The sequence below is a fragment of the Anomaloglossus baeobatrachus genome, chromosome 5, assembly GCF_048569485.1.
Source record: "Anomaloglossus baeobatrachus isolate aAnoBae1 chromosome 5, aAnoBae1.hap1, whole genome shotgun sequence".
In the NCBI taxonomy this organism is placed as follows: Eukaryota; Metazoa; Chordata; class Amphibia; order Anura; family Aromobatidae; genus Anomaloglossus; species Anomaloglossus baeobatrachus.
In genome coordinates, this window is record NC_134357.1 from 116,316,156 (window position 1) to 116,330,151 (window position 13,996).

Below are 13,996 nucleotides of genomic sequence, written 5' to 3' on the forward strand. Positions count from 1 at the left end.
TAGGTTGAAGAACGTACAACTTTCGCTATAAAACAAATTAACACTTTATACACTACTGTATCCGGAACAATCAACACATAAGACCATGCCATGATTTTACTTCATCTTGGGATCCAGAGTCCCATTTTTGGGATCGCTTAGGATCACAATGCTTGAACCCCAAGTGATCTGTGAATTATCCTCCTTACTGATAACTTTTCATTCTACGAATACCCTCTCATTTCAGTTCAGTTTAAAACATAATTTAAAAAAACAAGTATAACCTCTCTAAATGACCACCTCTTTGAGAAGACCCTATTTCTTGTTAAAGATTTCAGTTTCACCACAGATTATGCATACTGGCCATCTTCTCTGCTATAGGTGCAAAACCAACAATGACTACCTTGCTCAGCGATGCTTCTATGAAACTGTAGAAAGTGAAATAATGACAATAAGGTATTTAGCAGAAGAGTTCCTTTATTGAGGTTACTTCAAGCCATTTCGGAGTTGGACTGACTTTTTCATTAGACACCTTCATCAATCATTACAATGATTTGTCCCTATATTTATTTATTTTATTCACTTATATAGCGTTATTAACTCCACAGCGCTTTACAAATGCTCAAAATCTAGTTCCCTATCAATATATCTTTGGAGTTTTGGAGGAAATTAGAGAACTCAGAGGAAACCCATACAAGCATAGGGAGAACATACAAACTACTTGCAGATGTTGTCCTTGGTGGGATTTGAACTCAGGAACCCAGCGTTGCAGAGCTAACTACTGAGCCACCATGTTGCCCCTATATGTACCTGCCTTGTAGTTTTTTTAAGTTAAACCTAATGAAGGAGTCAGTCTGACTCCGAAACACATTACAGTAGCTTCAATAAAAGAAGTCTTTTTATAGATTCTTTATTGTACTTATTGTATGTAATTCCTTACACATTTAGGAATACAGCGCTGAGCACGACCATTGTCGCTATTGCCCACTTTCTGATGCTCCATCTGACAGCTGGTGTCTGATGGGACCATAAGATGCAGCATCCTTTTACTATATTGATTTGTCCTCACAAATGTCCTGTCCTTAGCATGACACCATCAGGTTAGCACTTTTGCCATCTTCTTTTATTCGTTTTTATTGGTGATGCCCTATGTGCACCGGCAACTTTGTTCTGTATATTACATAAATTCTCTTCTTTGAGAAGGCCACCTTGCTGAAACACTACTAATTGATGCAACTTTGGGTGCTTATTTCAATGAGGTTTCCCTATATTGGAAAGTAAGACAATGTGAACAATAATCCCTGTCCCTGTGGGGTCCTCACAGCATACTTTTCAAATATAAGACCTATGCCAAACTCTATCAATATGTTGCACTTGACTTAAAGAATAAAGTCCCCACTACACATTACATGGCTTGTTGGCGGAAAAATGTTTCAGTCAATTTTGGACCTGACAGCCATCTCAGTTGAATCTCTCATACACAGGAGCGCTCGTTCGGCTGTGCACTCCTGTGTTCTCCATGATCTCTACATGGCTTATCTCTGAGAGAACAAATCAATTGTCAGTCCGGAATTTGAAATGCCCGATTGACTTCTTACTCGTCAATGAGTTGGCTGGCGCACTCATACACATTAGATTGAAGGCCAAACCCATCAATATTGGCAGGTGAGGCAGACATTAGGCTTATGTGTATGGGGTGCTAAGATACTTAGACAAATGTATATTAAAATGAATAGAGCTGCAGAGCTTTTATTATGTAATGTGACATCTAATCTACCATTAAAATGTGATATCAGTACCATGGACCACTCACCAGATCCATCAGGAGTTGACCTGACGTACGTTGGTAACATCTTCACTGAGGCTGTTGGGTTTGCATCGATCTTCAGACCTTTCTCCATCTCTGCTTTGAAACGTGCCATAATATCCAGCAACGTCTCATCTGACAGACGCATATGGTACAGGAATCGGTCAACCTGGCAGTACACAGACCAAAATACACTTAAAGAATAAGTTACTATATATCAAACTACAATGTCTGCACAGGGGTTCACCAGTAAATTCAATTTAGTTACAATACTTAGTTGATATTAACAAACTACTTGCCCATAAATAGTTCATTACATCATCGCATTGATAAGATCATTTGCAGGGCAAGATGCGGGGTCAGTGTACTAGCCCATATCAAAGACAGGGACACGACCTATGACGTACCAGTACGACATAGGTTGTGAATGGGTTAAATATTAACAAATATGTTTCATTCTTTCATTTTTTTTTATCTTTCAGCGTTCTACTCTGCAGTGAAGCTCTTAAACGTCACTGCACAAAGCAGCTGCACAACATGGTGCAACTGTGGGAGTGTGGAGGCGGTTGTCAGAAACAGCCAGACTACCCAGAGAGAAGGCAGAGGTGGTTTGACTTTTGCTTACTGAAGGATGTATACAGAGTGCTAAAAAAGCAATGTATATACTGAATTGGAAGCGCTAAGAGCAGTTCCTCCTCTGGACCCAGTGACCATATGATTGATAAGTGTAGGGAGGGAACAGAAGCTACTGGATAGGAGACCCGGTTAGCTCTGCTATGCAGGACAGTAGACTGAATAAGAGTATGAGAGAATCCGAGCACATTGTGATGAGAGCAAAATTTCTTCATCTTGTTCATTGTATCAGTGCACGGAAATCGAACTTCACTCAGATTTCTCCAAGTGCAGTCGATAATTCCCACAGTCTCACTGATGGCATTGCTGAGTGCGATCTGAATATCATATCACACTGTCACAGTCGGCTCTCTGCTATAAGAGTTTAGTGACAGGTTCTGGTTCTGAGTCTCACTTTCCTTGTAAAGACACTGCTGTTTAAATGAATTCTCTTTCCTTTGGGGAAGAGAGGGTTAATGTCAGTATTCCCTGCCAGCAAGCAGTCATTACGATCTCAGGCGATTCCGGTTTGGATCACTCCCAGTTCCTTTATAAAACCTCTGCTATCAGCAGAGGGGACTGGTTATTCGCATTCATCTGGATGCTTGGCGTGGAGGTGAAAAAAGCTAGTGGAGCCCTCTCTTGAAGTTGCGGTGGCTATTGTCTTGGGTCTGACGGCAAAAGACTGTTGTTGTTTTCCCCGTGTCTGTCTTCCTTCCCTGCCGTGTTGTTTTAGTGCAGCTGTGGGACTAGTCATCTTCCCTCTCACTAGCGTTAGGGCTTACCATTGTCAAAGTGTCCCTGATGTACTCCTTATTGTTGTGGTGTTATCCCTGTTAGTTGTGTGTTTGGCCTCACGTCGGATCTTCTCCATGTTCGTGCCGTGACACAAACTCAGTCATGCTGAGAGCCGATGCGAGGAAAAATATCTGGTATGTTAAAGGCCCCATTGGCTAATATAGCACCCCTGAGGTCTCAGGAGCCACAAATAAATGTGAACTGTGGAAACCCAAACCCCAGAATATCCGTGCCAGAACAAGGGGAGCGGGAACACCTGAAACCCGCAAAAGCGGGTCCAGGTACCAAGCCAAAGTGAAAAGGCAAGTTGAAACTGCAATACCGGTGTGGACTGTTTCATTTTCGCCTTCGTACACATACACTGACTGTCCCATACTATAGCCACTTCATCATCCACTGTTGGGGCCTAGCCCTGTTTGCGGAGGGCCCAAAACACCTAAGCTGCATTACTCCAACAGCCCCAGCATGAACCTGGCCGTACACTGCAAGTGGCGTAGACGAAAACTCTTTCATTTTCTTTTCTTTTTCCCATTTTTCACCCCTTTTATCGGAGCGACCCCCAGGGTCACGGAACCGGGCATCGGCCGTGACCACAACTGTTCCCCCTGCGTATCATACGCCTGGGATCGAGTACCCCACAGCCCTGGGGCGTCACACTAACATTGATCCAAGTGCAATTTGATGTTTTTTTGGATTGTGCTTGGACACAAAGTACAGCAGTGTGAACGAGTCCTAACTGGGGTTAATTTACCAACCCTAGATACATGGGAAATCAAATAAAACAGGGACTGTCATTTAATAATTCAAATGTCTCATGGAAAAATAAATGTCAAAGAAAGGGAAACAAAATTTAAGATGTATTTTAGAGGTCCTTTGTGGACAAAGAACAGAAATTAAAAATGTAAAAATGAAGAGACCTATTTTCTTTATTTTCTATCCAATATTTATTAAAAAAAAAAAGAGTTTGAGTATAATCTAAAATTAAGGCTCACAATTCACAAAAAAGATAATCTGAAAAAGAGAAAAATCTCTTTAGCTTCTTTCCTTCTGCTGACAATTTAATTTTTGTGCTGCCCCCTTCTTCCAAGAGCCATAACTTTTAAATTTTTCCATCAAAGCTGTATGAGAGGTTTTTTTTTGTTGGACATGTTGTACACTATTCCATTTATACTGCAACATGAGGAAAAAAAATCTATTTTGTGGTGAAGTTCACGGGGAGATACAATTCTGCCACGGTTTTCTGTGTTTTGAATTTCTGGTGTATATTCTATGGTAAAAGTTACTCTGAATTATGATTCTCCAGGTAAGGCTGAGGCCACACGGGGATTACTGCGAGTCCTCGCATGACACTCAGCTCACGCTTGCAGCATAGCGGGAGCTGAGTGTCATGCGAATGTGGTCCGATCATGCGATCAGAGCACAGCTGCGGAGGGGAGGGAGGAATTTGTCTCCCTCTCTCCTCCGTTGCCTGCTGATTTGAGAATTGCACTGCACTCGCGTTACACCGGTGTACTGTGAGAGCAGTGCGATGTTTCTCTCGCCCCATAGACTTGAATGGGTGCGAGTGAAACAGAATCGCATTGCACCTGCAGCATTCTACGACTGTTTTCTCAGTCCGATTAGGGCTGAGAAAGTAATCGCTCATGGGAGCGGGCCCATAGAGTAATATTGGTCCAAGTGGAATGCGATTTTTTTATCGCATTCCACTCGCTCCGTATTACTCGCCGTGTGTGCTGATCCTTATTACGATTATGGCGATAACAAACTTGTACAGATTTGGGTTTTTTTAAGTGAAGGAAAATTCAGAAATTTGTAAATACACATTTTGGGGCTTGTGTCATAATTTTCTATAACATTTTTGTTTTTCAATCGATGGAGCTGGGTAAGGGATTGCTTTTTTTGCATGACGAGCTGACAGTTTTATATTTTTAAGTGTTTTTTATTTTTTTCAGTCTTTTTTTTTTTTTACTTTGTTGTCCCCTTAAGAGACTTAAACCTGCAAAAATCCATGCAGTATATAGTAAATTTCAGTCCAATTTGAAGCTCAGCAAATAGATAAGTTTCAGAGGAGGACCAATATTGCCTCCAGGAAGCTCCTGACTGGCATAGTAACCCCCGTGTCAAAGGCCACCGATGCTGTTAGAGATTGACAGCGATGTTTAAATGGTTAACAGCTACGGGCAGAGCTCACTTCCAGTGGCTCCTGTTAGGCCCCCTTCACACGCACGTGCCTCCGGTACGTGCTAGGTCCGTGCCCGCATGTACCGGAGACACGGGCACACGTAAACCCATTAAAATCAATGGGTTTATGTGCATGCACGTGTTCAGCCATTGGCCCGTGCCTCCGTATGGAGCACACATGAGCCCGTGTGCTCCATACGGCGGCATGTCTGTTTTTCTCCGGCAGCAAGGTTGTCACGCGGCCCGCACACGTACCACACGGATGTAGTGTGGATGCGGGCCCACGTGACACGCGCCGGAGAAACACACGTGTCATTTTAAAATAAAAAAACACATCCTCCTCACCTCCACCAGCCCTGCAGTCTCTGCCGCGGCAGTCCCCTGCATCCGTCCCCCAGTGAATTTGAACGCATCTTCTTCACTGGGGGCTGGAAGCAGCGTCAGAGGGGCGTGGCCTGTGCCGGACACTGTCATTCAGCACCACAGACAGCTCCGGAAGAAACAGGTAAGGCGGGACTATCCGTTCTCCGTGTGTTATTACGTATAACACACGGAGAACAAGCATGTGCCACAAACACGGCACACGGGGAGCAAACCACCCCTTTAATACGTCCGTGAAAAAATGGTACGTTTTTTTCACGTGCGTGTGAAGGAGGCCTTAGAGACAGACGCAGACCATTTAATATAGCAAGTATCTGTTGTGTGTGGAGAGAGCTCAGTACACACGATTTGCCAAAGGCAAATAGAGGTACTCTAACTCAAAACCATGAAAACTTAACATTTATTTCCATAAGTGTTAAATAACTGACCATTTAAAATCTTAGCAGAAAGGGAGAGCTTAATATTAGATCAATCCTATCCCAGATGAGATGTCAGGCCGTGGACCTGAGTCTCCTATTATTATCCCTTTTATTGATCTCGCCCTAGTTCAACTAATTAAAATATTCGACTATTAGCCTCCCCAACATGTTTCACCATGTCTGGCTTCATCAGGGGGCTGAGGCTATAGCTGACCTGTCGCCTCTGCAATCATATATATATGTATAATAGTAGTAATAATAATAATAAAACATGTTTTTATTTATATAGCTTCAACATATTCCGCAGTGCTTTACAATTCAAATATGTGATATTGTGTTATCCGGTTGAACCGCATATACAAAAAAAAATGAAAATACATCCGGTCAGGAACAGAGGTAAAATGGCCTTGCCTTGAACTGATTAATTTCTATATTTTGGAATGTGTAAAGCGGGTAATATAAACTTTTATCTATTTTTATAAATATATTTTTAACCTTTTTTCTATTCTTTATTGAAATTTTTCATCCTCCAGGGAACTTAAGCCTGTGATCATTTACCATATAGTATATACTGCAAATCAAAGGAACTCTAGCTCCCCAGGGATATTCTCTCTCTGTGAATGAGAAGGTGTGTCCAAACGTTTGGTCTGTACTGTGTGTATATATATATATATATATATATATATGTGTATATATATATATATATATGTATATATATATATATATATATGTGTATATATATATATATATATATATATATATATATATATATATATATATATATATATATATATATATATATACATACATATATATATATACATACATATACACACAGTGCCTACAAGTAGTATTCAACCCCCTGCAGATTTAGCAGGTTTACACATTCGGAATTAACTTGGCATTGTGACATTTGGACTGTAGATCAGCCTGGAAGTGTGAAATGCACTGCAGCAAAAAAGAATGTTATTTCTTTTTTTATTTTTTTTTTTAAATTGTGAAAAGTTTATTCAGAGGGTCATTTATTATTCGACCCCTCAAACCACAAGAATTCTGTTTGGTTCCCCTAAAGTATTAAGAAGTATTTCAGGCACAAAGACCAATGAGCTTCACATGTATGGATTAATTATCTCTTTTTCCAGCCTTTTCTGACTAATTAAGACCCTCCCCAAACTTGTGAACAGCACTCATACTTGGTCAACATGGGAAAGACAAAGGAGCATTTCAAGGCCATCAGAGACAAGATCGTGGAGTGTCACAAGGCTGGCAAGGGGTACAAAACCCTTTCCAAGGAGTTGGGCCTACCTGTCTCCACTGTTGGGAGCATCATCAGGAAGTGGAAGGCTTATGGAACTACTGTTAGCCTTCCACGGCCTGGACAGCCTTTGAAAGTTTCCACCCGTGCCGAGGCCAGGCTTGTCCGAAGAGTCAAGGCTAACCCAAGGACAACAAGGAAGGAGCTCCGGGAAGAACTCATGGCATTGGGGACATTGGTTTCAGTCAATACCATAAGTAACGTACTCCACCGCAATGGTCTCCGTTCCAGACGAGCCCGTAAGGTACCTTTACTTTCAAAGCGTCATGTCAAGGCTCGTCTACAGTTTGCTCATGATCACTTGGAGGACTCTGAGACAGACTGGTTCAAGGTTCTCTGGTCTGATGAGACCAAGATCGAGATCTTTGGTGCCAACCACACACGTGACGTTTGGAGACTGGATGGCACTGCATACGACCCCAAGAATACCATCCCTACAGTCAAGCATGGTGGTGGCAGCATCATGCTATGGGGCTGTTTCTCAGCCAAGGGGCCTGGCCATCTGGTCCGCATCCATGGAAAGATGGATAGCACGGCCTACCTAGAGATTTTGGCCAAGAACCTCCGCTCCTCCATCAAGGATCTTAAGATGGGTCGTCATTTCATCTTCCAACAAGACAACGACCCAAAGCACACAGCCAAGAAAACCAAGGCCTGTTTCAAGAGGGAAAAAAAATCAAGGTGTTGCAGTGGCCTAGTCAGTCTCCTGACCTTAACCCAATTGAAAACTTGTGGAAGGAGCTCAAGATTAATGTCCACATGAGACTCCCAAAGAACCTAGATAACTTGGAGAAGATCTGTATGGTGGAGCGGGCCAAGATAACTCCAGAGACCTGTGCCAGACTGATCATGTCTTATAAAAGACGATTATTAGCTGTAATTGCAAACAAGGGTTATTCCACAAAATATTAAACCTAGGGGTTGAATAATAATTGACCCACACTTTTATGTTGAAAATGTATTAAAATTTAACTGAGCAACATAACTTGTTGGTTTGTAAGATTTATGCATCTGTTAATAAATCCTGCTCTTGTTTGAAGTTTGCAGGCTCTAACTTATTTGCATCTTATCAAACCTGCAGGGGGTTGAATACTACTTGTAGGCACTGTATATATACATACAGTTTTGTCTTTTCCATGAAAAATTATACTTTTATTTATCAATTGAGTGGCATAATGAAATAATTTTCTCCTTCAAACTTTGTTTTCATCAAAGAATGCTCCTTTGCAGCAATTCCAGCTTTGCAGACCTTTGGCATTCTAGCTGTTAATTTTGCGGAGGTAATCTGGAGATATTTCACCCCATGCATAATTTGGAGGTGTGCTTTGGGTCATTGTCTTGTTGTAGGATGAAATTGGCTCCAATCAAGCACTGCCCACAGGGTATGGTATAGCGTTGCAAAATGGAGTGATAGCCTTCCTTATTCAAAATCCCTTTTGCCTTGTACAAATCTCCCATTTTACCAGCACCAAAGCAACCCCAGACCATCGCATTACCTGCACCATGCTTGACAGATGGCGTTAGGCACTCTTCCAGCATCTTTTCAGTTGCTCTGCATCTCACAAATGTTCTTCTGTGTAATCCAAACACCTCAAACTTCGATTCGTCTGTTTATAAAGGGTACTTTACACGCTGCGATATTGGTACCGATATCGCTAGCGAGCGTACCCGCCCCCGTCGGTTGTGCGTCACGTGCAAATCGCGCACATCGCTAACACCCGTCATACGGACTTACCTTCCCTGCGACGTCGCTCTGGCCGGCGATCCGCCTCCATTCTAAGGAGGCGGTTCGTGTGGTGTCACAGCGACGTAACATGGCAGCCGTCCAATAGCAGAGGAGGGGCGGAGATGAGCGGCCGGAACATGCCGCCCACCTTCTTCCTTCCTCATTGCCGGTGGACGCAGGTAAGGAGATGTTCGTCGTTCCTGCGGTGTCTCACATAGCGATGTGTGCAGCTGCAGGAACGACGAACAACATCGTACCTGCAGCAGCAACGATATTTGGAAAAGGAGCGACGTGTCAACGAGCTACGATTTTTCACGTTTTTGCGCTCGTTGACAGTCGCTCCTTGGTATCACACGCTGCAATGTTGCTAACAACACCGGATGTGCATCACTAACGACGTGACCCCGACGATATATCATTAGCGATGTCGCAGCGTGTAAAGCACCCTTAACACTTTTTTCCAATCTTCCTCTGTGCAATGTCTGTGTTCTTTTGCCAATATTAATCTTTTCCTTTTATTAGCCAGTCTCAGATAAGGCTTTTTCTTTGTCACTCTGCTCTGAAGGCCAGCATCCCGGAGTCGCCTCTTCATTGTAGACGTTGACACTGGCATTTTGTGGGTACTATTTAATAAAAACCTATAAAGAACTACAACATGTTATATGGAAAAATCTTTATTGAAAAGTATAAAAAATATACAAGTTTTTAAAAAAATATATGCACAGCAAGAAGATGACTTGAGGAGGAACAACTTCATATACAATATAATTGACAGGGAATCTCTCAGTGGCTAATAATAGTGAGCAAAAATTATTATCAGATAGGTATTATATATTCTGTTTATGCCCTGTCAAAAAATTTACATCTCAAATAGATTCATAAAATATCATCTGTTAAGCCCCAATGCATAAAAATTACATGCCACATATGAGTTTACAAGATATTAATAAAGTTGATCCATGTGAATGAACACTCTGCAAAGCAGATAGATGGTAGATGGAAGCAGGACAGCATCACGTACATATAAAAAGTCACATGCAGATATACAGAACAGCCAAAATAGAACACATGCTGCATCCTACCACAGAACACCCTGACGCGTTTCGCCGAGGCTTTATCCAAGGGCGCTTAAGGATGGTAGGATGCAGCATGTGACTATTTTGGCTGTTCTGTATATCTGCATGTGACTTTTTATATGTACGTGGTGCGGTGTGTCGGGACTCCCATTTATAATTATTCTTGTCTATACCTTTCTTGTATGTTAGTTATGGCATTACCTACAAGTATTCATTATTGATTCCTGACACCCCCTATTACATCATTGAGTGTCCATGCTTTTTTACAGTCAATGTAGTGTTACATCTGTTATCATGATTATAGACATGCTGTCCTGCTTCCATCTACCATCCATCTGCTTTGCAGAGTGTTCATTCACATGGATCAACTTTATTAATATCTTGTTAACTCATATGCGGCATGTAATTTTTATGCATTAGGGCTTAACAAATGATACTTTATGAATCTGAGATGTCAATTTTTTGACAGGTATTATATATTCTGTTTATGCCCTATCTGATAATAATTTTTGCTCACTATTAGCCACTGAGAGATTCCCGGTCAATTATATTTTATATGAAGTTGTTCCTCCTCAAGTCATCTTCTTGCTGTGCATATATTTTTTTTAAAAACTTGTATATTTTTTATACTTTTCAATAAAGATTTTTCCATATAACATGTTGTAGTTCTTTATAGGTTTTTGTTTGGTTCACTGCGAACTATATTTCTATGGTGATCACATAGGCTCTTTTTTGAGTGGTGATCAATTTTTCAGGTTTGGGTACTATTTAATGAAGCTGCCAGTTGAGGCCCTGTGAGGTGTCAATTTCTCAAACTAGAGACTCTAATATACTTGTGTTGTTGCTCAGTTGTGCAGCGCGGCCTCCCACTTCTCTTTCTACTCTGGTTAGAGCCTGTTTGTGCTCTCCTCTGAAGGGAGTAGTACACACCTTTGTAGGAAATCTTCAGTTTCTTGTCAATTTCTTGCACTGAATATCCTTCATTTTGAAACACAAGAATAGACTGTTGAGTTTCACATGAAAGTTCTCTTTAGCTGGCCATTTTGAAAGTCTAATGGAACAAACAAATGTAATGCTCCAGATTCTCAACTAGCTCAAAGGAAGGTCAGTTTTATAGCTTCTCTAATCAGCAAAACTGTTTTCACCTGTGCTAAAATACACAAGTGTTTTCAAGGGATTTCTAAACATTCATTAGCCTTCTAACACAGAAAACACAATGTACCATTAGAACACTGGAGTGGTGGTTGTTGGAAATGGGCCTCTATACACCTATGTGATATTGCATTAAAAACCAGACGTTTGAAGATAGAATAGTCATTTACCACATTAACAATGTATAGAGTGTATTTCTGTTTAACTTAATGTTAGCTTCATTGAAAAAAATGTGCTTTCCTTTTAAAAATAAGGAAATATCTAAGGGACCCTAAACGTTTGAACTGTAGTGTATATAAATATATATATATATATATATATATATATATATATATATATATACTGTATATTATACCACATATCACACCTGCTGATTGTTACTGTCAACTTTGTCTGAATTTGGCAGACACAGTATTGTTTCTCTACGGAAGTGAATAAACTATGAGTGCACATTCCCAATAGTGACCAGTCACAAGTAATACCAGATCTTCTGGATTTGTGAAGATTGTCCGGCAAATGTTTAACTTGCAAATATTCCATTCCCCCAACTATCCAAATTTCTTAACCACATTCAGCTAACACAGCAATTTCTGTCTCCTGTTGACCAGGAAAATGACAATAAATTTTTATTGAGACGTCTGAAACTTGTTCTACCTGCTTGAAAGGAAGCAAAGATTTTCTCTTACTGTTCAGCAACTATCAAGTGAAAGGCCGACTTGGATAGTTGTTCCTCCACTATCACAACTAAGCAGGCTGGCAAAACACTCATTTGTTAGCAGGTTTCAAAATCATCTTCATAATCATCAGCATATATTCTGGTGTAAACAAGTATAGTGCTGTCGATAACATGATATTCTACACAGAACAATTGTATTTGAGATCCTTTTGTACACATAGAATTTTGGTCACATGGATGAGTTAACCAGTAAGCGAGTGCAGATTGACTTGCATGTAACTCAATGGCGGTCATTTACATGCACAGTACCTAGTGATGAGCGAGTAGCAGTTGATGCTCGGATGGGCATGACTCGAGTACCCAACTATAATGGAAGTCAATGGGAAACTCAAGCATTTTTCTGGGAAGTCTTCCTGAAAAATGCTTGTGTTTCCCATTGACGTCTATTATACTCAAGTACTCGAGTCATGCCCATCCGAGCATCAACTGCTCCTTACGAGTACCAAGCGCCCAAGCATGGTAGTGCTCTCACATCACTAACAGTACATATTAAAGGATTTTTAGTAATGAAACCTAATATATACTGTGAACTAGTTCATTATTTCCATTGATGATCCACAAGATTCTCTACATATAAAGCTGCTAAAGGAAAACTCATGAAAACCAGATACCACAGTGTCCCATGGAAACAATGTTGAGTCTGGCTTGCCATGTTTTTACGCATGTCTGAAATAGACGATTACTGCCAGGACAGAGACAGACAAGGTCCGCAATGGCTCTATTGGCTTCATTCATGTGAATGTTGGGTTTCTCCTTGAGTACTGTGTTTCCAGGATTCTGTAATATTAATGACTGTGGAAAAAGAAACGCAATAGGCTCTTACCCCAATAGATAAGGGGTTATAATAAGCGGTTCAACTCACCAATGGAAGTTGTGAAAGTCATAACTCCTATAAAAGCATGTAACTCCAGGTCCCGGCAGCAGTCCCCACAGTGGCTGATAACAGAAAGTAGTAGAGATGGGTTCTCCAAAGACCAAATGATGATGGAAGTATAGGATTAATGTTGCTTTTTTTCATGCTCAGGTCAACGTGTTTCAGGAGACTCAGCTCCCTTCATCAGGACAAACAGGCAAAAGAACATCAAGAACCCATCTCTACTACTTTCTGTTATTTTCCAGGATTCTGATAAGAGACCCTGACATAGTGCTCAGCGAAGAGCATTAGATAAATGTGAACCTCGCCAAAGAATAAATATCTCACACCCAAGCTCACTTAACCCTGAGCACCCACCCCCAAAGCTACCCAAAAAGATGCACGGGTGAGCAGTTATAAGGGATAGGTGTTTCAAAAAACATTGAATGCCCTAAAAATACAGGTAATTACTAGTCCTAGCTCTATTACCTGATTGATAAGTTGACAAGTAAAAATGGAGTAACATTACTTACCTTCTTTATCTGATCTTCTTTTAGTTTTGTGAACCAAAACGACACTAAATGTACAGCAAACATTTTCAGCTAAAGCGTATACGTTTGTCTACGAACTTCAGTTCATATAGTAGTAGGGACCACATCCAACTATCACTGGAAGACTGAGAAAATGTAAAGACAAAGGCTGCAGTGATTCACTACACTGGTTAAATCATTAACACTCTTTTCTGGGTTTATTGCTGGGACTAGATATTGATTAAGCTGTGAGGAATGAGTCATTTGCACAGACACATTCTTATGGTCCAACATACAACATACAAGTGCATGGAGTGCGATTACTCAGGCTTCCTTTGAGATATGATTAACCTTACAGGAATACAACAATGGACTGTAAGGACCATCAATAGTCCATCAATATTGACTTCTGAGCACTGTAACCTCTATCC

The 13,996-nt window shown here is 40.9% G+C and overlaps 1 protein-coding gene across 1 annotated transcript in view; it reads right to left on the minus strand.

Annotated features, from left to right (window-relative positions):
• LOC142313369 (hexokinase HKDC1-like) overlaps positions 1 to 13,688 on the minus strand; it is a 55,801-nt gene extending 42,113 nt beyond the window's left edge. Inside the window, exons 1-2 of the mRNA XM_075352385.1 lie at positions 13,569 to 13,688; positions 1,793 to 1,955 (exon numbers count right to left, since the gene is read on the minus strand). Of these exons, the coding sequence (XP_075208500.1) occupies positions 1,793 to 1,955; positions 13,569 to 13,631 (226 nt within the window). The 5' untranslated portion in view covers positions 13,632 to 13,688. The remainder of the gene's footprint in view (positions 1 to 1,792; positions 1,956 to 13,568) is intronic.
• Between the last annotated feature and the right edge of the window lie 308 nt (positions 13,689 to 13,996).